At 41.4% G+C, this 22,964-nt stretch overlaps 1 protein-coding gene across 1 annotated transcript in view; it reads left to right on the top strand.

Moving 5' to 3' along the window:
* Positions 1 to 22,964, top strand: part of stx8 (syntaxin 8) — a 55,158-nt gene that overhangs the window by 26,603 nt on the left and 5,591 nt on the right. The window contains exon 7 of the mRNA XM_034689048.1: positions 16,386 to 16,487. Within this exon, the coding sequence (XP_034544939.1) occupies positions 16,386 to 16,487 (102 nt within the window). The remainder of the gene's footprint in view (positions 1 to 16,385; positions 16,488 to 22,964) is intronic.

The following is a 22,964-nucleotide window of genomic DNA, read 5'->3' as shown; positions in this document are numbered from 1 at the left end:
ATCCGGGAAGTGTGTGTGCGTGGGTGACTTCCTCTATTTGTGAGCCTGTTAGGGTGTGCCTGTTTGTGTGATGCTCATAGATGTGTGTATGCACGTGGGCTTGTATCAGCGTCTGTGCATGGGAGCATATTTCTCCCCATGCGTGAGTCTTTTATGAGTGAAACACATTCTGGCATGAAGATCAAAGTCCCTTCATAACTCCTCAGTCAGTCAGTCAGTCATTTATTTAGCCAGCCAGCATACTGCCAGGAAGCTCCACTCAGTACGGGAATGATGAGTTATTAGACTCAGATCATTTCAATTAGACATATTTGTTCAGTTAGTTAGAACTTTGTATCACTGTATTATTTTCTTAAAAGAAAACTAGTATGTTACTGAAAAATATGTGTGGAGGAAAATGTAACCGTGACATGATATCTGTTTAAGACCTGCCAAACCAGCATGATGGACAATGGGGACAATAGGAAAACAGCTTTGTTGTAAATTTTCCCTCAATTCTTACAGTGTCCAGTTTTCTGTCTACTCGTTCTTATTGAGAAAAATTTGCATGTATACGAGGTCAGGTGTCAGCCGCGAGTGCAACCGGGCCATAATCAGTCCAGCTGCAGAAAAGCCCAGACAGCTCTGATGTTGCTGGTCTGCAAACATAGCATACTAGCAATTCCCACCAGTCTGTTGGCTTTGTATCCAAAGGTGGGGAAATGTCCTGTTTAAAGCTGTCAACCTTCCTCCTCTTTAAAAAGTGTGGAGACCTGGCACTAGGCCGCAGCCGCTAGCTGAGCATTTCTGCTGTGTGCACCACCTTTAACCAGCTGATTCACATCAAACCATGCTTTAAACTTAAAACACCTACCTGATAGATGAGTGTAATATGAGGCCACATGCTGTTTGTTCCACATGACGGAAAATTGAAAACAAAAATGCGTGTTTCGAGTAAGTTCTTAACAATCAATTAATTGTTTACATCCCTAATTGAAATATATTTTCACAATGCCTGAGTGCAGTTGAGAGTACATGGGTACATTCTCTTACATTATATTTATGTAGAAAACATTTACATTTTTGAATGTCACATGCTACAGATTTCCAGATTTGCAGATCCAGAATTATAGTAACATACCAACATGCTTTCTCAGGTTGGACGGCAAATTTTTGTAGGTCTTAATGAAGTTTGTGAATATTAAATAGAGCATTAAGTCAACCATGGAGACTTGCAATATACAGATGTAGCAACACCATTTAGATGAACCACACATAGAACTATATAAACATAGTCTATAGTCTTTCCTTTCCTTTCCTTTCCTTTCCTTTCCTTTCCTTTCCTTTCCTTTCCTTTCCTTTCCTTTCCTTTCCTTTCCTTTCCTTGGACAGGACAGCTTACCTTAGCGTCATGGAGGATGGGTGCTGTTTTGATAACTGAAGAGACTCACCTGTGCTCACCTTGAACTCATCTCATCAGTCTGTTCCTTTTCTGTGTTTGTCATCTGCTGTCTCATATTAACAGTTAGCTATCCTTTCAATAAGAGTCAACAACCAAAATTCCTTCTGTATGTCTTTGTTAATATTGATACTTAGCATCATAACTTAATGGGCAGCACAGTGATCAGATGGTACCGAAGTTAAACAGGTAAATGTGTCAAAAAAACAGTGAAAGATGCTTTCATGTCTTACAAAATAAATCTCATTGTATCAAATCCATTCTGTTTCATTGTTCAATACCTTCACCCCCAACCTCCCGGGTGTCCTTGCTAATGAAGTGTGATTGTAGTGATGAAGTGTAACAGCGGCTGGTTTTTAGGTGCCATGCCAGTGACAGGGTGGTCCCTGCCTCACGCTGCCTCTGCTGCTGCTGCCGCTGCTGCTGCTGCGGGTGCTGGCACCCTCATGCTCATCACGCACACATTGTTCAGTGGCACCTGGCCATAAGAAGGGTGATGGTGAAAAGCCTGGTAAAGATCAGACTTCTCCTCACTGCTGTTGGTCTTTGCACTTTTCCGTTCTTGTTTTTATTAATCCTTAAATGATAGATTGCTTGCGTGTTGTTTTCACTGTAAGCGATGCCCTTACAAGTAGGATAACTGACGCTGCTGAATCTGGTAGCCCAGCACAGATACAGTTGCAGCTAGTCTGAAAAGCAGATAACATTGACAGAATTTCTACATATTGCTTTTTCTCCTTTCTTTCTAAATGTTTTCTTCTTAATTCCCTGACGGTATTATAGATGGTTTGATGGTTTGCAGCTGTTTTAAATGGCTCATATTTGTTAAAGCCCCTTAAGGTAAACACTTCAGTCGAGCTGAAGTTTTTGTCTGCTGAATCGCTTTTGTTTTTATACAGCCAGTATCAAAAGATAATAGCGTGACTCACTTGTTTTTATTGTTGTGTGCACATTCTGATCATTTCCAGTTTTTGCAGGCTCAAACTACTCAGGTTGTTTAATAAAGCTTCACTGGTACTTTAGTCACGCTATACTCCTGAAAGGCCCCAGATTTCCTCTGTCCAAGGATAGCTTGAATGGTTCTATCTCAGCTTTGTATGGGATGGGTTGCTGTGGAATGAATATAGAAATAGATACTTGAAGAATGAATGAAGAAAGAATGTGAAACGTAATGTCATTGTTCATTTGCAACAAAGTTATCCAGTAGAAACAGGAGTGTGTAGCAGAGTTGTCACAATACCAGGATTTTGATACTATACAAGTAAAAATGAAATGATGATGATACCTGTTTTAAAAATGTAACTCCTGGACACCCAAAATGGTTAATTTTGTTATGTTTGATTTCCAACATTCGTAGTGGCTGTGACAGAAGGCAGAGTAGAGAGACACATGGCAGACAGGAAGAAGTGCGACTTTAGTGGCATAGCTAATTAAAATGACAGAAACCATGTTTGAGAAAAAAAATTGAGGTTTACTTAACTTTTTTTTTTGGCCAACTTTCCCTATGTTACCATTAAGGAGACAGGGTTTATGACCTAGGTAGTCAGCAAGGCGAGCTCTAAATTTCTTAGCCTCCCAGGAAAAAGAACTATCACATCCATTCTAATATACATTCTATGATTTATACATTTTTTAGAGCATAACTTCTGTAAAATGATCAGAAAATAACCTTTTAAGCTGAACCAGGCAGCTTTAGGATGATTATATGATAGTGGGTCTGTTTTTTCACAAGATTTGGTGCTTATGGATACTATGGAACATAAACATAACAAGGATTGTATTGGTTTAAAGCACCTGGCATTGAAAAGTATCAAGGTATCGTACATTTTGACAACCGTAGTATGAACAAGCATAAAGTCAGGATGAAAGACCAAAGGTTATGTTATTGGCAAGTCTTGGCTCTTGCTTGCTGAACCTGTTTGGGTTATGCTGAACCAGCTAGCTATTCCCAAAAGCAATGATGAAGAACTTAGTTAAAGCATGTGCCTCTCTCCTTTCCCCAACACTCCCTCATGAGCTTGTCCTTTGGCATTCTTTCAGTTTGATAAAACCTCACCTGCCACTGCTGGTTTCTCTAAATCACTCTCCTCAGCTTTAAAATAACAAAGTATCTGCTGAATCCAAGTCTGCCCTTTCTTCCAGTGACATATCTACTTCTGTGCATGTATTATGAGTGTTGAAAAGAAACCCAATGGACTACCCCAACATACTACCTCTCCATAACTCACATGGAGTCAAGTGAATAGAAATCCAATGGCCTGTATGTTAAAACCGAACTAGCTTGGAGGGTTCTCTAAATGTATGTGCTTTTACTTTGAAGTATGTTCTTTTGGGTGGAGGTTCAACTTTTGGAAATGCATTCATCAGCCGCTCATTCTTATTGGTGTCTGCCGTATGATGATTGATCTCAGGGTAAACGCAGCAGGGTTAGGGAGGTGAAACTATCCATGGACACACAGCCGGTTTCAGTTTCAAATTGGCACACAATGGTTAGGATTAAGCCCAGAAATTTGAAGGGTCAAGGCTTATTAGTCTATTTTATACCCATACAGGTCCTTTAAGGTCAGTTATACTTGTCATTATTTTCTATTGTTTGTCATCTCATTTTGGGAAACCAATTACAAGTACCCACATAAGGACTGTCACATGTGTTCTGTCCTCTGTGTGACACTCTTCATGCACCTTATGGTCACTATGATTAATAACCATTGTCAAGGGGATACCTTGGTTCTCCTTGAGTTTTTACAGACTCCAGATTTAAAGCAAAAATACTGTGACATTAATATTCAGAGATGAAGTCTACTTCTAACAGCTGTCATTGGGCTACAACGTGTCCTGCTGGACTAGTATTGATACTTTTATTCCAAGGTTCACAACAATGTTGCCATCACAAAGTTTTTATTGAAAGACTGTGCTATTCCACAATGTGAATAAACAAAACTTATTTTCATCGTTGGCAAGTTTAGACCATGGTGTAAGCTGCATCAAGCAAGACATCTATCAACACTCAGCAAGACGCTACCCTAGGGGGAAAAATTGTCCAGTGATGGAATAAAAGAGACCCCTAACGTGTTGACCAGGGGAGCCTGCCAGTCCATTTTTTAGGGGGTCAGTGATTCATTGGGGGTGGTGGGGGGCTGATGGTGTCCAACAGTGAGACTAATCTGTGCACATGTGGCCGTCCACTTCAGAAGGCCACATGTTGAAATGGGTGAATTGTGTGTATGGAGATGCACTGACATATCCTACCAGAACATGTGCAAACGTTTGGTCAGAAAGACACAGAAGTTGGGTAACTGCTTACAACACATACTTTAAACATATGCATCTAATTAATCCAATCATTTAGGTCTGTTCTAACATCTTCACTGCCCTAGGTCAAATGTGTTCCAAATTTTGGGGTTTGATTTAGGTGGCAAGAAGCTATTTCCCAATTTTCCAATCTTGTTTTCTTGAGAGGGAGGCTCTTTGTATCAAACTCCTGATATAGTTCAGGGAAATTATACAGCTGTGTATCAATTCAGGGATTGCATCCTTCGAAGGGGGCAATTCAATACCAATTGCGGTGCACTAAAGGCTTTTCCAATCCGATAGCTACCCCAAATATGGCGGTCAAATGGGACCATCTTTTTCCAGGTCATCACCGAAGCATTTGGGGCCTCTTTCATGTCCCAAGATTAATTGGATGCCAATTGACACGACAAGGTGGACTCCAAGGCGGCCAAAAAATACACTTTGATGCAAGTTAATGGTTTCAAATCCATAATTGTTGCCATAATGGCTACCGATATTAATAATAATCTTGTTGCTATCTCTAAGTTCACCTGTTGAGGTTACTAGTTGAGTCCCATTTCAGTTTGGTAAGCGCGGTCTGCGCAGACTAAAACGATTGGGTCCTTTAAAGTATGCTACCCAAATCAGGACACAGCTAATGAGTTTTTATACCCAGGGTAAAACATTTAGTGGCTTTTCCTGAAATGTTAGTGTTAGACACCAAGCAGAAATTAAATCAATAAATATTAATCTCCTTTAGGAATATGTAAGCAAGAATAATAATGCCATTTTGAACGAACATCTTTAGTGCCATGCTATAGTGTTGTAAGAAAGGAAAGAGTTTGTGTTTATATATCCTAACTCTTTACAGATTGGCTGAACACATATATAGGATTATTTCTCTGCAAGGGTGCATCTTCCGCAGACAGAAATTGCTTGCCTTAGGAACTAATCTTTTTGGCGAACATTCAAATGATTTGTTTGGTTTTGCACACTTTCAAAACTGGTAAAGCTCTGAGGTTTTGAGTAAAACTTCTCCTAATCCCTCACTCACCGCAGACCCTCAGGCTGAGTTTGTTTACAATAAGCAGTCAAGAGCAGAAAAAAAAGAAAGAATTTGAAAGAAACTCTTCCAAGACTGTGCAACTTCTTGTAAATACTATAATTGCCTTGAGTTGTATCATCACGCTGAGTGCCTGAGTGTGTGCCAAGTGAAGTTCCAGTTACATCCAGAGATGTGTGTGTTTTGGTTGGCAACACGGCATTACCCTCTATACACACTCAGTCACACCAGGGCCAATTGGTAACAGTTGTGGTGAGACCCCCCCTGCATTACAACAAGATGATACAAGAGGAGGGTTGATTGAAAAAAACGGTCTCCCTATCCTCAGGAGAAATCATCTCCTGAATAAAATCAACAGAATTTGCCCCACTGAGTCAGATTCTGTTTAAAACAGAGAGAGAAAACAAGCATTTTCTCTCTGCGCTGTGCCCGCTCCAGGAATGAGTCCTACAATAACACACCAAGTTAATGCAGCACATCCTGGAGCCGTGCTGGGGTGTCACTGTTTATGGCAGTGCCTACACCACATGCACACACACTCACACACAAAACCCGAACCACCACTGCTGTAGCCTCTCTGAAGATGAGTCAGCGAACTGAGGCTTGGAGCGGATATAGATCTGGGATGTGGGAATTTAATCATTAAAGTAGGGACTGTCTCCCAAACATCTCTCCTTGCTCCTGCGTGTGAGTGTCATATTTGCTGTCTGACTTGAATTAGGGTTTACAATGTGATGATTTGCTTTGAAATGGGTGTTAAGGCCTCAAGCTAGGATTGTATTTATCCATTGTGGTACCCAGAATTATCTGTGAAGAAATCCTTTATTGTACTTATAGTATTCTTAACAGTCTTACAAGCTATGAGTTTTCCCTCATCTCTGCTTCTTCTTGTGTCTTTGCATTCCTCTGCCTCTCTGTTCAGTAAACAATACTGAAAAACTAATGAGCAACATACTCAGATGAGTGTTATCATGGCCTGCTAGTTTCCCGCTCTTTGGCTTGATCATTCTTTTTCCGTTTTCTAGTCTCCCTCTGCCCTAGATGGTCTAGATAATGTATCGTAGCCCTGCAGTTCTTGCATGGCCATGGATCTGGTTTTCTTGTCTTAGCTTTAGTTGACTCAAATCATCCATTGGTTGCTATGTGAGCCAAGTTATTAAAATCTATCATTAAAATCTGTCCAGAAACAAGAAGGGTTTTCCTAATGAAAACAAAAGTAGATTGCTACCTTTGGGATAAAAAGTAGAATCTGCGACAAGATAAGAGGTTCAGGTATCTCGTCGTAATAACAAGAAAGGGCATGATGGACTATGAGAATGACAGGAAGGCTGGTTCCATGTCAGAACAAATGCAGACATTGTAATGTACAGTAATAATTAGTGTTATCTGCTTTTGATCTACTCGTTTTTCTACATTCAACACTTATGTATGGTCATATCTTTGACTCATACAAGTGTTTGAAATGAGCTCAGACAACTCTGAGTGGAACCACTGGTACCTTGCCTCAAAGTAGGACTAAAAATTGCGACTATTTTGCCCGTATGTGCTCCCGAAATGTAATTTCTGTGACCTTAATATATCATTTGTGCAAGTAAAAATAATTGTTGGGGTATGAACTTTTTTCCATTTCTCTTTAAAAGATTTGTGAATAGAGTGAGAAGTGGTTGATAAGTAATGCTAGCTAAGTAGGGTTGTGCTCCAAAATCAATACGGCAATATATCCTCATGTCCTCCTTGTCAATGTGTGCATCAATGCCCAGGTTACAGAAATTCATACAGCAGCAAATGCTTTAATGTGATGGCAGTTTTGAAAGACACATGATGCAGTGCAAAAAAAATGCCAATTGGTGGTAGTCGAAGCCAAACCACATGATGCACGGCTTAATAAAAACAATACACCCAATTCTGCATTGCTAACTAAGCCAATTATGTATATATGTGATGGAAGTGAAGTGGCAGGTAAACATAATAGCGTAGCAGAGTAATATGTGACAGACAACAATGTTGATCGGACCCCCTCCTCTCTGTGTTACCCTGTGACACTTCAGAGCAGAGTAATGTTCATCAAACAGCAGCAGCTGCAGCTCATGATGCAGGGATTTTCATCACTGCTGCAACGGCTCTACCCGCTTAAAAGTGTGAAAAAACTTGGTCGTGTAAATTATAAAATGTGAAGGATCGATGACTGTAGCTGTGACTTGAGGACAAATGAACAGCTGTAAATATTATAACCCCAGACGGCCACCGTTAATCGTAGTTCAGCTACTTCAACTATCACAGAGAGGTCTAGCTAATGCTATGGTAACACAATGTAACAGAGACACTTCATAGCTGTGGTCCAAATTGTGAATGACAGAGTTTTGTCCACGTTCCAGCTTTCTTACATGGGAAGATGTCGATCTTGGAAGATTAGCCAAGGAGCTCGTAAATAGCAGCTCTCATGTCTATGTGCATGAGATGGACGATAACAACAAACACAGTGAAAAGAAAAAAAAAACTGTCCCATCAGAAAACACAAAGACTCTGTCCCTGCAGCCAATCACACTCAGACACCATCGTGACTGGGCACGCCCACTGGGCACGCCCACTGTGCCCGTCCCGCGACTGACAAAACTAAATATACTGGAGCAAGAGCAGCTCTGTTCCCTGCGAGCAGGAGAGGCACAGCACGTAGTGGAAACAACTGTGTGCGCAGACTAAATCTGTAAGCGCTCAGTTCACTTCTGCCCGCACTCTAAAGGTAGTTTTCCTCTCACAGGCTGAAAATGTGCTCTCTTGAGCAGAGAAATGTTGCATGTAAGTGATATGTAAGCACTCAAAAGGACAATTTTTCTGCATGGTCTCTATGATTTGCATGCTGGTTCCACTTCTCGTGCGAGGATCTCGTTTGTTTGCGCGATTATTTTGTCAGCGATTTGACGCCATACATGTGGGTCTTATTTATTTTTCTCCCAGCTAATACTATTGCCACATAATAATTATTTAGTCCAATGGTTCAGCCAATCCTGTGGATGTTTGGTTCTTTCTTTGGTTCCAGATGATGCTGACAGCAGGGATGGAAACAGACCTGTGAACTAGTCACCCCCTAGAGAACAGGATGGCCAACAAGAGAGGATGTTTTAGCTGCAAGAGCTGGAATAGCAGTAAGATTGTGCAGGGAGTCAGCAGCAGAGGGTGACGTTATAGGAGAGCAACATCTGTCTCTTATTGGTGTGTGAGCTCCGGAGCCCTTAGCCTCTCCACACAAGGGCCATGCTTTATGTACATCAGGTTTTGTATCAATAAAAGGCCCTGTTGGTAGCAGAGAAACAAAATAGCGAGCTGGCATTCATTTCTCTTCAAGCCTCAGGTTTACATGCTCTGCAAGCATCCTGTTACAGGAAAAATAACTAGAGGCTTTACTGTTATTCTGAATTTGTCCATCTAAGGAAATCCCTCCATTTTCAGACATGATCATCAGACTTGGTTAACATGGACATATGTATTCAATTTTTGGATGATCAGAGTACAATTTATGAAGTCTCATTTTATGTGCAAGTATCTGAGTGGCCTTTGCCCAGCTCTCTGAAAATATTTCTGGATGTCTGATTTAAATGCATAAAAGGAAGTAACCAAAAGGGAAAGACAGCAGTACCATTTATGGATTGCATTGTATTGTTTGGAGCTGCACAAATACTGTCAGTCATCATTATATTGACAGCCTTGCCCTTTGGCTACCAATAGTTCATCAAACTTTTACAATGACCTTCGACAAATCCACCCTCTGATTTGCATTGCTTTGTTTTTTTTCTAGGCAGGCTATGGTAATATGGGACATTAGAGATCTAGCAAATAGACCCAGTGTTTAACATGAATGCCAAAATTAAATAGTTATCTCAAGAAAACAGATAAAATTAAATGTATCTAATCATGCCTTTTTAGGGCTTCCGTAAAAGAAAGAACTCTGAGAAGACTTCAATTTTATTCAGTTTGCTGAATAAGATCTTAGACATTCCTTTTTATTGGGTTCTTGCTCACAGTAAGGACAAGTTAGCATAAAGAAAGCAAACAAAGCATCTAGCTTGGTAGCATGTTGGTGCAACAACTCAGTCAAGTAAGATGAAAAAACAAGATCTTACACTTGATCCTGAAACTGGCACGAAGCCAGTAAAGTGAAGCCAGTTCAGGCGGTCAGTAGAAGTGCAGCTGCATATTGAATCAGCTGCATATTGAACCAGCTGCATATTGAACCAGCTGCAAGGGACGCTGAGACGACTGATCAACACCAAAACACACACAGTTGCAACGACCCAAATGAGAAGTAATGAACATGCTTATGACCTTCTCAAATTAGTTTGGAGGAAGATAGACCTTTACCTTCTCATGAAGTCTCAGCTGGAAGATGCTTGTCCTCCCATCTGTCCGCCAAATTTTGAAACATTGTCCAAAACCACAGCCAGATACTTTACAGGAGGGTGACTGTGAGAAGCTAAAGGACCAAGAACACTATTAATGCCATACAGCAGATCTGGTTTACCAAATATGCAGTGTGCGATTGCGCAGGTTCCCTACACTTCCACAGTGTGGCTTTGGAGGTTTATCCAGTGTAATAGTATTTTAAACAAACAATCCTTGCTTGAGTAAAGCCTTCTTTGTGGTCTGGCAGATCCAGTCCAGGCCAGCAGCTGTCCCACACTGAGGCAACAGTTCCAAAAGGAAACTGAGAATTATGTTGTTAGAAACCTGACTGGTTGACAGGGTGAACCAAAGGAAAATGCACAAGAAAAAAAAGGACCTTGTGCCCTACAAGTTACTGGTGGGGACGACCTTTCCAAATAGTTCCTCTACATTGTATTGTAGCTTTAGTTAAAGGTCATGTCTCTACTGCCCATGTTGGGGAATCATCAGTTAATTGAGATGTTGTTGTTAATAGAAGAAACTTGGCAGCAACAGGCTAAAAACATCCCATTTGAGCTGCACGCTCACAAAAGGTTCAGTGTCCACACATCTTCCCTGCCAGTAAAGGAAGAGTTTCTTCCTTCCAAATTGTTGCCTGATGCTTAGGTGATGATGTGGGAGTCTCCAGAGATCCTGTACATACGGCACAGTCACGTCTTGAATCACCCTGTCCTTTCCCCTTCAATGCCCGGCCCTTAAATCTGACAGGCTTTGCTTTCCTTCCTTGAATTATTTGTGCAACTTAATTATCCGATGAAGACTGTCTTTGCAAGCGGTGACAAATCCCATTTGATGAGGCATTTTCCTGAAAGACAGTTGTGCTCACGGGCAAATGGGAATGCTGCTTACAACCCTGAGCACTTACCAGAGGGAACTTGGTGACTTTCTTTTTTTTACATAGAAAAACACAGGGTTCCCACGTGTCCTGGAAAACCTGGAAAACCTGGAAAACAGTTGACCAGTTTTCCAGTACTGGAAAATACCTGGAAAATGGGAGAAAAAGTAAAATGTCCTGGAAAAGCACATATAGTCCTGGAAAATTATTCCAACATGGCTGCGTGCGACCTGACCCTATTAACAAAACACATCCCCATTCATTGAAAGTTGAGTGCACGCTATGCTGGAAGAGACAGCGACACTGCGCAACTTTTTTCACATCTTTTCTCCTTCACTTCATAATCATGCATTCACAGAAAACGGGGGTATATTGTTTATGTTTTATGGTACATTAACCTTGTAGAGTGCTCTATTGATTCAAAGAGTCTTATATTTAAGTTATAGTGTGACCAGTGGAGTCGGGCAGAGAGCTTGGGGGTCTGTGCCTCACAACTTTCTCTGCAAGCTGAGAGCTCAATTACCATACTCTAGCTCAGTTGTTCTCAAAGTGGGGTCCTGGGACCCCTGGGGGTCCGTGAACCATAGCGTGGGGGTCCGTGAAATAATTTGAATACATTTCTAATAAATTATAAAATTGTGCTGTGTCATTACAAAACAGCATACACCATTGTTATGATACCATTTGGTGGCTCGCAGGGATATGTAAGTCTTGCTACTGTTACTTTTCTGAAAGCGTTTAAGATCAATTACTTGAAAAGTATAAATGCTGTCATGTTGAGTCCACAAGGAATGAAATGACCCTCTGTTTTAAAGTATCCAAGTGGTATTGACTTGATTCAAATTGAAGTGTTATCTGTTTATCACTATGGTACAGGTCTGAAGTATTTACATTGATACGTTTTAAAATACAAATAGTTCCAAGGGCAACTAAGAGTGCAAATGGTAGTAAGCATGTGCTTGAGTGATGGGAACTTCGGCTCTTTTCAGAGAGCCACCTCTTTTAACTCAGCTCCCAAAGAAGAGCCGGCTCTTTCGACTCCCGAACGGCTCTTAATATAGGATCTTTTGTTGCCGTATATTTTACCTTAACTTTGAAAAAACTAATGGTTTGTGTTGAAAACCCTTTAACGTAGCGTGTTTTTATGAGCAGCCTTATAATTGCCCAATTTTGTGCATTTCTGTTACAAAACCATTCTCACCCTGATCCTAGGGTTAGGGTTGTAATCAGGGTTAGGGTTGTGATTAGGGTTAGGGTTAGGATTAGGGTTAGGGTTGTGATTAGGGTTAGGGATAGGGATAGGCTTAAGGTTACGATTAGGGTTAGGGTTGTGATAAGGGATAGGGTTAGGGTTGTGGTTAGAGTTAGGATTAGGGTTAGGGTTGTGATAAGGGTTAGGGTTGTGATTAGGGTTAGTGATAAAGATAGGCTTAAGGTTACGATTAGGGTTAGGGTTGTGATTAGGGTTAGGGTTAGGGTTCAGATTAGGGTTAGGGTTCAGATTAGGGTTAGGGTTAGGGTTAGGTTTCAGATTAGGGTTAGGGTTAGGGTTCAGATTAGGGTTAGGGTTCAGATTAGGGTTAGGGTTAGGGTTCAGATTAGGGTTAGGGTTAGGGTTCAGATTAGGGTTAGGGTTACGATTAGGGTTAGGGTTGTGATAAGGGATAGGGTTAGGGTTGTGGTTAGAGTAAGGATTAGGGTTAGGGTTGTGATTAGGGTTAGGGTTAGGGTTCAGATTAGGGTTAGGGTTAGGGTTCAGATTAGGGTTAGGGTTCAGATAAGGGTTAGGGTTAAGATTAGGGTTAGGGTTCAGATTAGGGTTAGGGATAGGGTTAGGGTTCAGATTAGGGTTAGGGTTCAGATTAGGGTTAGGGTTCAGATTAGGGTTAGGGTTAGGGTTGTGATTAGGGTTAAGGTTCAGATTAGGGTTAGGATTAGGGTTAGGGTTAAGATTAGGGTTAGGGTTAGGGTTAGGGTTCAGATTAGGGTTAGGGTTGGGGTTCAGATTAGGGTTAGGATTAGGGTTAGGGTTAGGGTTCGGATTAGGGTTGGGGTTAGGGTTAGGGTTAAGATTAGGGTTAGGGCTAGGGTTCAGATTAGGGTTAGGGTTCGGAGTAGGGTTGGGGTTAGGATTAGGGTTAGGGTTAGGGTTAGGGTTCAGATTAGGGTTAGGGTTCAGATTAGGGTTAGGGTTAGGATTAGGGTTAGGGTTAGGATTAGGATTAGGGTTAGGGTTAGGGTTCAGATTAGGGTTAGGGTTAGGGTTAGGGTTCAGATTAGGGTTAGGGTTGGGGTTCAGATTAGGGTTAGGGTTAGGATTAGGGTTAGGGTTAGGGTTAGGGTTCGGATTAGGGTTAGGGTTAGAACCAGAACTAAACTTAAGTAAACAGAACCAGAACCAAACTCATGCAAACAGAACCAGAACCAAACTCAAGCAAACACAACCAGAACCGAACCAGACCCGAGCCAGAACGTACCAGAACTAAACCAGAACCGAAGCGAACTGAAGCGAACCGAACCGTGCCAGAACCAAACCAGAACCGAACCAAACTCAGCCAGAACCAAACCAGAACGTTCCAGAACTAAACTAGAACCGAACCAGAACGGAACCGAACCAGAACTGTGCCAGAACCGCACAAGAACCGAACCAGAATCAAACCAGATCTGAACCAGAACTTAACCAGAACTGAACCCGAACCAGAACCGAACCAGAACCGCACCGAACCGAACCAGAACCATGCCAGAACCGAACCAGAACCAAGCCAGAACCGAACCAAACAAGAACCGAACCGAACCAGAACCGTGCCAGAACCGTAAAAGAACCAAACCAGAACCGAACAAGAACTGAACAAGAACCGAACCAGAACCAGAACCGAACTCAAGCAAACAGAACCAGAACCAAACTCAAGCAAACACAACCAGAACCGAACCAGACCTGAGCCAGAACGTACCAGAACTGAACCAGAACCGAAGCGAACCGAACCAGAACTGTGCCAGAACCAAACCAGAACCGAACCAAACTCAGCCAGAACCGAACCAGAACGTTCCAGAACTAAACCAGAACCGAACCAGAACCGAACCGAACCAGAACTGTGCCAGCACCGTACAAGACCCGAACCAGAATCGAACCAGAACCGAACCAGAACTTAACCAGAACTGAACCCGAACCAGAACCGAACCGAACCAGAAACGCACCAAACCGAACCAGAACTCTGCCAGAACTCTGCCAGAACTCTGCCAGAACCGAACCAGAACCGAACCAGAACTTAACCAGAACCGAACCGAACAAGATCCAAACTGAATCGAACCAGAACCGTGCCAGAACCGTACAAGAACCGAACCAGAACCGAACCAGAACCGAACCAGAACTGAACCAGAACCGAACCAGAACCAGAACCGAACTCAAGCAAACAGAACCAGAACCAAACTCAAGCAAACATTATTAATGTCCTCAGGTTGGCATTGAGAAAAATCCGATGCTTCAGCTTGGATGGGCTGATCTGATTTCTCCTCTCAGTGAGTATTTGCCCGGTCTTCAAGAAGACTCTCTGAAGGAACAGATGAAGCCAGGATACACAGCCTCCCCTCCATCACCTGTATCCTATATCCTCACATGTGATTTGGCTGCATGGCTGCCATGCTGACCAATCAACACAAAGTTCTGCTGTGAGCAGAGCTGGGGCTGAGCACTGTGAGAAAAAAACGAAAGGAAAAAACTGGGAGCCGGCTCTCTCTCGATGCGAGCGGGGTCTTCTGATTCACTATAAAGCATCGGCTCTCAGAGCCGCAGCTTTTGAACATGACACATCACTAACGTGCTTAATCTGTGTTAGAATTATGAGGGGGTCCTTGGACAATTTTCTCACCTGTAAGGGGTCCATGGCTCCAAAAAGTGCAAACTCCCGATAGTGAAAACAAACGGAACAAAAAGAGCGACACAGCTGCACAGAAACTCCTAGACTCCTAGACTACATGTCTTTCAATGTAGACTTCCACTGAGAGGAACATATTAGACTATTTAGGAACTAAATTAGGAACTAAATTTAGACTGTCATACCAGCTTGATCATCAATGAAAATGTCCTGGAAATGTCCTGGAAATGTCCTGGAAAATTATCTCTGGAAAAGAGTGGGAACCCTGAAAACAGCTCAAACTATTTACCATTGGTACCATCATCATAAAAGTTTGATCCTTTGTGGACAAGGCAGTCTGTTTGACTTGGCACAAAGCTGTGGTTTGTGGATGAGTGAAGCTTCCCACTCCTGTAAAACTTCCATTTATCAGAGGATGATGGGAGTTTGTGAACAACTTCCCTTTCCTTGACTCGACCTTGGATGTCTTGAAGTGGCGTCTTTGTTGTTTGGCAGTTTTTAAATGTGCCTGGACAGGACTTATCGTCACAGTGGGAGTAGACATAAAACAACAGGCTTTGAAAAGGCAGGTTTGAGATGAAATTGTGAGTTGATTTATATTTTGAAGATTGTTTGTGCTGTTTTCTTATGTTGGAAAGAACAGCAGAAGTTAAATAAGAAATATGACCAGAAGAGTTTGGGGGATGACATGCTCAGAAAGGGCTAAGCGTCACAGTTAAACCATTACTAAGTACATTTTGCATGCTTACACACACCTGTACGTACCTTTGCAGATGGGGAGAGTACTCCATTGAATGCCATTGAACCACAGCCCTAAGTTAGCAGTATATTGTTGTTGATGTTAACCTCATAACCCTATCAGTTCAAGAGTTTGGGATTCTCCCAGCAGTTATCTGTTTTTGTTGCTATGCCAAACCTCTGAAGATGCCATGTCAACACACTGTTTAACTCAAACAAATCAAACAGGCTTCCATCTGGATGGCCTTCAAGTCAGGAACCCTTACTCAAGGACCTTAGCCACCGAGCCAAACACACACTCATACACAAATCACACGCTCTGTCTTTGGACGCCCAGGCACAGTCCCTGAAGTCTGGGCTCACGTCTTTGAAAGCCATGAACAATAAGGGCCTGATTAAATCCAGAATGGATTCAGGAAGTAGTGAAACCATTTGAAAGCGCAAGGACTGCTTTCACACAACCCTCTCCTTCAGTGACACCACTCATGTGCTGGCAGCCTCTGTCTTTTGAAGTTGTTGACTTCTGAAAAATCCTGCAGAACCTGTCACTATTTCATGTCTTTTACTACACTAAACATACTGGGAGGTCCAAGAAAATGTTAATATAAAGTCTGTTTGATGGCTGATAGCAGCATTAGACAGAGTCGAGGTACATTTTATTGTAATGCGTGAAAGACCTCCCAGCTTGATCAGACTTGTAACTTCTCTATCTCTCTCTTTGTCTTTCAGAAATCATTGATGACCTTTCACACCTTGTGGACAAGACAGACGACAGGATTCGAAATGAGACACGAAGGGTGAAGCTGGTAGAGACAAAGTCAGCCTCCTGTGGTGAGTTTCACTTGTTTTCCTTCACGTCGGAGTACCTTGGTCTATTATAAGGGACACAGACATGCTTAATATCTGATATGAGACATTAAAAATAACTGCAATTGATAAGTGTATTTGATAGACAGTATCAAACATAGTCTCAGTGTCGTTAGCCATCAGTTTATAAGGAGATGAAGCCCAATGACGGTGGTTGCCATATTGGAAATACTTCCTATTAACTTACAAAGACTTGGCAAACCACTGCAATGCTCCCTCCTTAGCCAAATCAACCATGCTTTTTATTATGCCTGCTTATACATACGTTTTACCCTTATTAAAATCAAAACAGATGAGTTTTAGACAAATCCTCCCTACAGTTGTCATGAATAGGAAAATGAGGTTCAGAGGCCAGAATCTTGTTGTTTTTTGCACCAGACTATTAACATGTTGGCTTAATTTTGCAACCCCAAACGTTGCTTCCTAGTTTACTAATAAGAATGAATACTGAGCATCAGGCTTCTTTACTTTTCACAGAGCATGTGTCTAACAGCTTATCACTTTTATAGAGGAAGTTATCCCAGCTGGTGTGAGACAAAGAGTTTGAAATAAGAATAGCACTTTACTTTGACAATATTTTATGAGACAAACATTATCTTTGAACAGTTCAAAGTTTTTATCCTTACCGTTCAGTGGTAGTGTTGCTATTTCTGCTTTGTAGCCTTCCATCTGCAGACACTTTAATACAAAAGAAAAACAACTGTGCTGAATGCTACATGCCCTCTGAGCACAGAGGATGTGGGTGAACAGACCGTTTGTTCACAGCTGCTAACAGTGTACTGGGTTCCTCGAAAGCTAGTCCCTGTTAGAATCAAAAGTAGAGCATACATTAGGTCTGCATTGTATGGGAAAAATATGTAATACGTGATTAGGTTATTCATTATTGTGATAATATATTGAAGTTTAAAAATGTATTAGATATTAAAGAGTCCACATTAGCTTCCAGTCAAAGTTGCTATGTCTATCTGCTCTTTTCATGTTTTACAAAACAGCTATGTTTGCTGCTTGTCTCTCATGAATCCAAAATAAATCCCATAAATTATAATTTTTTAGGTATGTATGATATAATCTGCATAATAATGGTATCGGACGATAAAAGCATAAGAAGGTTACCAGCAGTATCGGTAGATATGAATTTTTTTCCGACATGGTAGACCGATAAGGTGATGCAATAATTCCATCCTAGTCGGTGTGCAGTTCTTAGCATCAAGAAAGGTGGGCTTAATGTTAACGTTTACATCACAGTGAATACTCATGATGGACAACTTAGTGTTGCTCATGAGCAGGAGTTTCCTCATCTTGCTTAGACCTATAAATCAGCACCATACTGGAAACATTATATGAGGGGAGACGATGGACACAAAAGCTTACAGTTTCCCGGCCCTCTGATCCATAGACTACCTCATTTAACTTTATCAGCAAATGTGCTGATTTTTCCTTATCAATAGGAGTGCTGTGCACTGTTACCCACCTGTGTGTAACAGACATAGGAATGCCCTTTGCGCCAGGTGTAGGAAAAGGAACTATTTGTTTTAGGTCAAAAGACAAACCTGTGTTTCAGCGTGCCTGCTAAATCCGTCTCACTGGAGGTATTCCAGCTGTGGCATTCCCATCATTCATGTCACAGATATGTTTTAACCTATCTATTGATCCCAACCCATCTGTACAGTAGCTGACAAGTGCACACACGCTGCAATGCCCAAAATGTTTTCCTTTGGAGAAACTGGCTGCAAGTTCAGAAAATAATGCAAGAAAACATTCAAAAGTTGGAAAATGAAGAACAGAAACCTGTTGCAAATAATAGAAAAAATGCTGCAAAAAGCCGATGAAAAATACAATGACTAAAAACATGCAGTAAATCCATTAAAATTGCAAAATCCCAAATTCACAAAACAAGAAAGCACATCAAGTCAGGCTTTCAGCGGTTTCGCCTTTGTCTCAGAGTGTTTTCATGTGTTCGACGATTGTTTTGTCATGAAAGGGTTAGTTTCTCTTCTTCCCTTTGTGGATAACACTTTTGAAAGAAAACCAGCTGCTATGAGAAGTGTGTTAGCGTCCAAAGCCAGTCTTTGGAATGTGAGAGCCTGAGCCAGCCTCAGTTTGTCCAGCGAAACACCAGACAGCATCACTATGGCAAAGGCTGCATTGTTGTGCTAGGAGACCTGGCTAACAGGCGGTCACTGACTGAAGCAGAGGAGGCAACAGGAAGGTCAGCCCTCAGAATGTTTCATTCTGTCAGCTGGGTCCCCATGGTGCCCGAGCGTGAGTTTGTTTGAAGATCCCAGAGCTGTTAGAATCAGGACTCTTTTCTCTCTTTTTTTGTTGAACTCATTCTTTAACTGTCCCGACTTCCTCCTTTCTCTGCTCAGCTCTAAGTTGAAGAAGATTCATGGAGCATGTGAATTGTGCATGTTTTTGCAGTGCACGATTCTCCACCTAACTGTATTTGCAAAGTGTGATCTTGTGCACGCTTGTGTTGGTGTGTATGTCCTCAACTTTTTCTGTGAATGGAAATTTCTCCCATGGTCTTCTTCACTCTCCCCTCAATGCTCTCTGTCTTTTTTTCCATTCCTCTCCGTCATCCCCCTGTTTGTATCCTCGGTTGTTTGACACTCGTCTTTGTGTCAAGTAGAGAAAGAATTGAAAATACTACATGCCACAAATTGTTCTGAGGGCTCTCCCCCCTTTCTCCATGTCAGTGTGTTTATAATTCCTCAGCTCTAAGGCTTTATTTGTTTTTGAAGCCACCTCTCATCCGAAGCATGCGTTTGGTGTTATGTCTCAGCCGAGTCCTTGTAAAGCTATAAACGTCTGGTTCTGACAGGCAACAGCATACTTAGCATAACTATCCGGAGCTGCCTTATTGTAAACGAGGCATAGGGGATTTTTAAACACAAGCTAAATGTAAAAAAAATAAAATACAACTTGTTCACTTAAGAGTTTATATTAATCACATGTCGCGTGTTGCATGTTTTAACAAGGGACAGAACTGTTCAACAGTTAGAGCTGAGCTCGGAGAAGAATCATCTAATCTGAAGAGAAGAAACTTCATACTGCCAGATCAAGGTTCCTGTATGGAACCATGCAAGACTGGGGCCTCAAGAGTTGGGAAACATCCTTTGCAATGAAACACACTCAGCACTGACTTGCGGAGACACAGCATCAGACCAGATTCAAAAGGGTTAAAACAGTCCCCATGTTCATATTTCCTCATAATGTTATACATATAGAAGTTAAAAAATTTTTATGGAGTTTTAAGAAGACAAACCAACTGAAAAGTATTATAAATAAGTAATGCTATTTGAGTTTCAAATTTGTCCATATTATTACCTAATTAAACATACTGAGGACATGATTCACAATAAGATTGCTTGGCTTTTGCGGCGCTAAACCTGGGCAAATGAACCAAACGACATTGTCTGATTCACAAAGCACACGCAAAGGGTTTAATGCAACACAAACTGCCCTCCCTAACAAATAGCATCTCTGTGTCCCTGTATTGTTTGCATACATTTAAACGAGCAATTATGGATGTATGTGGAGCAAAACAGCAAATGAGTCTCATTGCAAATGACACCCAATTCACTAACACTGGTGCTAACAGCCCCGCAAAGATGGAGTGAAATATTTACCCTCTGCTGAGAGCTATAAGCATTATTGTTACCCTTTTCAGTCTTTAAAACATCAATTTCACCTCTAGATGACCTAATAATAACACACCTGTACATAAAGTCTGTTATTTTTACTTTGATGTTACTATTGTTATAATAATCAGGGGTTAAATCAGTCTGGGGCTGACTGAGGCTCAACACCTGTACCATTACATTCAACAGACTTTTTTCTGATAATGAAATTGATGTCACATATGTCATGAATTGAATCCACAATATAAAACTAAGGACTTCCCTCTCCATCCAGCTCAACATATGTGTGACAGGATGAGAGCACACAGTGTAGCTCATCTCAGTCACAATCTGCCGCACAACATGAATTAATTTAAAACACAAAAATCAACCTCTGAAAAGCCTGTTTTTATATAAACTCGATACTTGGTTGGGACTCTGGTATCATGAATTACTACTTCAATGGGGTGTGGCTAGTTGGTGATCAGCCTAGGGCACTGCTGAGCTGTTTTTGAAGCCCAGGTTGCTTTGAAAGGGGCCTTCCGCTTGTCTGTATCTTTGGATTGAATGTTTCTCATCTCCCTCTTGACAATACCCCACAGATACCTTGTGGTACTTTAAGTCAGGCCAGTTGGCTTGCCAATCAAGCACAGTAATATCATAGTCAGCAAACCATTTGGTAATAGTTTTGGCTCTGCACAGGTGTTAAATCCTGCTGGAAAAGGAAATCAGCATCTCTATAAAGCTTGTCAGCAGATGGAAGCATAAAGTGCCCTAAAATTACCTGGTAGACAGCTGTGTTGACTTTGGACTTGATAAAACATAGTGGACCAACACCAGCAGATGATATGACATCCCAAATTATCACACCCTGCAGACATTTCACACTGGACTTGAAAAATCCTTGGATTCTGTGCCTCTACACTCTTCCTCATAATTTCTAGGACCTTTATCTCCGAATGAAATGCAAAATTGACTTTTATCTGACAAAAGTACTTCCACCAAGCAACAGCCAACTTCGTTTCCTCCTTAGCCCAGCTGAGACGCCTCTGACGTTGTCTGGGTTCAGGCTTGATATTAGGCATTTAACAGTTGTTGACCCTTTCCTGAAGACATCTGTGCATAGTGGCTCTTGATGCACTGACACCAGCCTCAGTCAACTCCTTGGAAAGCTCCCCAAAGTTCTCAAATCAACTTATCTTGACAAATTTCTCAAGGCTGCAGTCAACCCTGACTAATGTTTAGCTTTTCCTACCACACTTTTCTCTTCTGGTCAACTTTCCATTGATAAGCTTCAACATAGTGCTCTACAAACAGCCAGCCTTTTCAGCAAGTTTCTCCTCTACCCTGTTGATCCAACAAGATTTGCTGCAGGAGCTTGCATTTGTCAACAGAGCTATCAATCATCATGTTACTTAATCACTCCAAAAAATGAGTGCTTGCACATAAATCAACATAAGAATTTTGGTTTTCTATTTGACTTATATTTGATCTGTTATAATAGAGTTGGGCTTTTAGACCTATACTGCAGCCAGTCACCAGGGGGAGTTCTAAAAGCTTTGGCTTCACCAGCGATAGCCATCATGCTGTTTTTCTCTTGTTGAGAGAATATTAAACTTAAACAGTTTTCAGAGGCCAGTCTTATTTTGCTTAATAGATCAAATTTATATCGGACAGATTCAAAGTGAGTTTGTAAGACTTTAATCAGAACTATAACTTTGATACGCTATTGGCAGTTATATGGATAAACTAGACCCAGCATTAAATACTGCTTTTTTTCCTCCCACTTGTCAGATTCTGTCGCTTAAACAAGCTAAGCCTGATTCACAGAGTCATTACCACTTGTTTTAGGTGGTGTTGGTGGGAATTTAGGAGCGGAGGCTTTGACTTTGGTTGGATTAGTGTGGCAGATTAGTTTACAGCACCAAAGGGTCTTTTGGAGAGTAGTGCGAGTCTCTGAGCTTAGGCGTCACTAGCAGGCTACACCAGTGCTTGACCGGCCTCTCTCAACAGAGCTAATCCTCGGTTTGTAGAGGACCACTTTTGCGACCCCAAGGATTCTGCAAATGGCTCGCATCTCAAGTAGGTTTGTACTGTAAGGACTGGAGGGGGGGGTCTAAGGAGACTGTGAGTGAGGGGCAGCTTTTGACAGTACTGGAAGAGGAACATTCAGGGTGAGGGTGAGGAACCACACTTAGTGAGTAGCTGCGAGTTGGAGATTTAAAGGAAAGACTCATTTCAGCCCATAGGATACCGAACTATAAAGACGTCGGTTTAAATCAGTCATCTTTATGGTCAGCTCTCATTCATCTTAATGCCTTCACATGCTTTAATGTTGGAAACCATAATAAATTCATAATAAAACATTGTGCTAATGATATTCCCACATCTGAAATTCCTCTGAAGGCGTGACAAGTTCAATTAAGCTTTTCTTGAAAAATCTATAAATGTATAAACCTTTTTCACATCTCGTGTCTGCCAGGGTTTCTGTGAGATCAATTTAGTTTGAGTGAATGTGCTCACACCCTAAAAATGGCACCATAGTACATATGGTTCCTTCTACCAGCTTAATATCAGACCTTTAAACCTGTACATATTACCTCAACATGCTAAAATGTTCAGTGTTCAGTCAAGCCAAGACTAAGATTATTGTGCATTATTAAGATTTCTGATGGCATGTTTTGAGTTTAAAAGAGTGAGGTTAAATTTCAAAGCTGATGGCTAAATTAGGCAATACATTTTCCGATTAGTTGATTAACTGTTACAATAATCAGTGACAAGTCGACCATCAAAATAACCGTTAGTTGCTGCCCTGTTG

The sequence above is a fragment of the Notolabrus celidotus genome, chromosome 7 (genome assembly GCF_009762535.1).
Source record: "Notolabrus celidotus isolate fNotCel1 chromosome 7, fNotCel1.pri, whole genome shotgun sequence".
Lineage (NCBI taxonomy): Eukaryota > Metazoa > Chordata > Actinopteri > Labriformes > Labridae > Notolabrus > Notolabrus celidotus.
This window is presented reverse-complemented; position numbering and strand designations above follow the sequence as displayed.